Consider the following 2,004-nt stretch of genomic DNA (forward strand, 5'->3'; position numbering starts at 1 on the left):
TCATTGAAGTCCGAAACGTCTATTAATTGTATTTTATCAAATATAATAATTCTAAGCCAACGATATCAGGCGTTCGTGGTCATATGCCTTTATAATTATATTGTATTAATTTTTTAATTATGCTACTACGTAATAATATTATTTTTATTGCATTTTGAATTGCAATGATAATTGCACCATGTTTAATATACCAAAATTACTCGTTCATTGGATAAATTTTTCGATAACTATACTCGCAGAATATCTCGTTGATCGAACATGTCTCTCTATAAATTATTGGGGTATTTCGTTTTATGCATAATGTTCCTTGTTCATCGAATGTAAACAAGGATAAATGATGCATCATGCACTCGTAATCTATGAGCATTATTTCCATGCCTACTAAAGGCGGACGAAGACAGCGAGAGAAGAGATTAAGGTTTCAAATAAAATCAGCTTTTATTTCAAACCGCGATCCTTTCCCATATTTCGAAAAACTAGCGCAATTATTAAATCAAAGCAAACCAGTAGATTCACCCCGCGAACGCGTATATACTCTCAACCGATTAAAGATCAATCTTACGTTCCCAAATTATAAGAACATCCGAAAAGCCGATCCACGTAGATTCGCCTATAAGCTCCGTAACCTTTTTGGCACCGGATTCAAAATTACCCTTCCCAAAAATTATCCAATACTTCCCAGTGAACATTATTAACCGCATAACCTAATCTCCAATCCCCGAGTAAATTGCTTTAATGCATTGACTCAAAAAACGGAGAAAATCTCAATAAAAATACGTAACACACTATTTGACAACGTCGCAATGCATCTCGATCTTTAAATATTATATCATTATGCATACCATTTTGGCAACGTTGCAATGTATCAAAATTACATTCATGATGTCATTGCGAAACATGTCGTATTAACATGTCGAATGTCCTTAAAAAATCTTTTATTACACTAACAAAGCTGTCGCATATCGACGCTTACATTTTTTATCTCTCGCTTGTGTTGGTAGAACAATTCCATATGCATTCCTGAAGAAATGTGATGAAGAGGACGAAACTTAGGAAGAGCTTGGGCAATGAGCAAAATTGTACTTTCCATGTATGCAATCAAATAAAATTAAACTAAATAATATTGCAATTGGTGACAACCAAGGTAATAATCTTGCCTCGTGCAGTGTGGCGGGCTTTCATCGAAAGACGCGCGGATATTGAGCGGTTCGTGCAATCACCCCCCGCGCCTTCATCATAATCGGTCCAAGATCTTGTGATAGAAATCGTAAAAATGCGTGATGCGAATGTGGTCAAATTAACATTGCGCGATACATGTCTGTATACGAAGCCGTCAAACGTGCTCTTCATGTTCAAACTCGAACAATGCGTCGAGAATGTATACTCTGAGCTGTGCCAGTATACTCATACCATCAATGAAATACTTAAATCAATATTTAGTCCGACTCATCGATACGGTCGATGTCAAGTATACGCGATTCTCCAACATCGCGTCCAAAGATGCTATACGCAATAGCGATATTTTCAATGGACATCAGCTCGTCGATTGCGAGCTATTAGCTTTAGTTTTTAATACACACGAAAAAAACCGAATGTAATTATATGTGAATAAAAAAATTTTGTCGTTCACATCAAATATATGTACTTGCTTTACTTCCCATCCACCCTATCCTATGCCATCTGTACCTATCCATTGTAAGAAAAAAAGAACTAATAACAAGTATGAAAATAAACGCGAGCAATTCGTAGATTAAAATTAATTTTTATTTTATATACTTACTTGGTCACGTGACATTTGTATCATATTACATTAATGATATCATCATCATAACATGTGAAATGGTTTTGGGCGCGAAAAGACAAAGAGAAATAGGAAAAGAGAAAAAAGAAAAAAGGGAATAACAGGTATGAAAATAAACGCGCGCAATTCGCAGGTTAAAATTGATCTTTTTTATTTTATATCATTTACTTGGTCACGTGACATTTGTATCATATTACATTGAT

The 2,004-nt window shown here is 34.9% G+C and overlaps 1 protein-coding gene across 1 annotated transcript in view; it reads right to left on the bottom strand.

The window, feature by feature from the left end:
* LOC108758033 (glutaryl-CoA dehydrogenase, mitochondrial) overlaps positions 1-701 on the bottom strand; it is a 5,127-nt gene extending 4,426 nt beyond the window's left edge. The window contains exon 1 of the mRNA XM_018502760.1: positions 563-701. Within this exon, the coding sequence (XP_018358262.1) occupies positions 563-701 (139 nt within the window). The remainder of the gene's footprint in view (positions 1-562) is intronic.
* Positions 702-2,004: the final 1,303 nt, after the last annotated feature.

Source organism: Trachymyrmex cornetzi, unplaced genomic scaffold (genome assembly GCF_001594075.2).
Source record: "Trachymyrmex cornetzi isolate Tcor2-1 unplaced genomic scaffold, Tcor1.1 scaffold1014, whole genome shotgun sequence".
Taxonomy (NCBI): domain Eukaryota; kingdom Metazoa; phylum Arthropoda; class Insecta; order Hymenoptera; family Formicidae; genus Trachymyrmex; species Trachymyrmex cornetzi.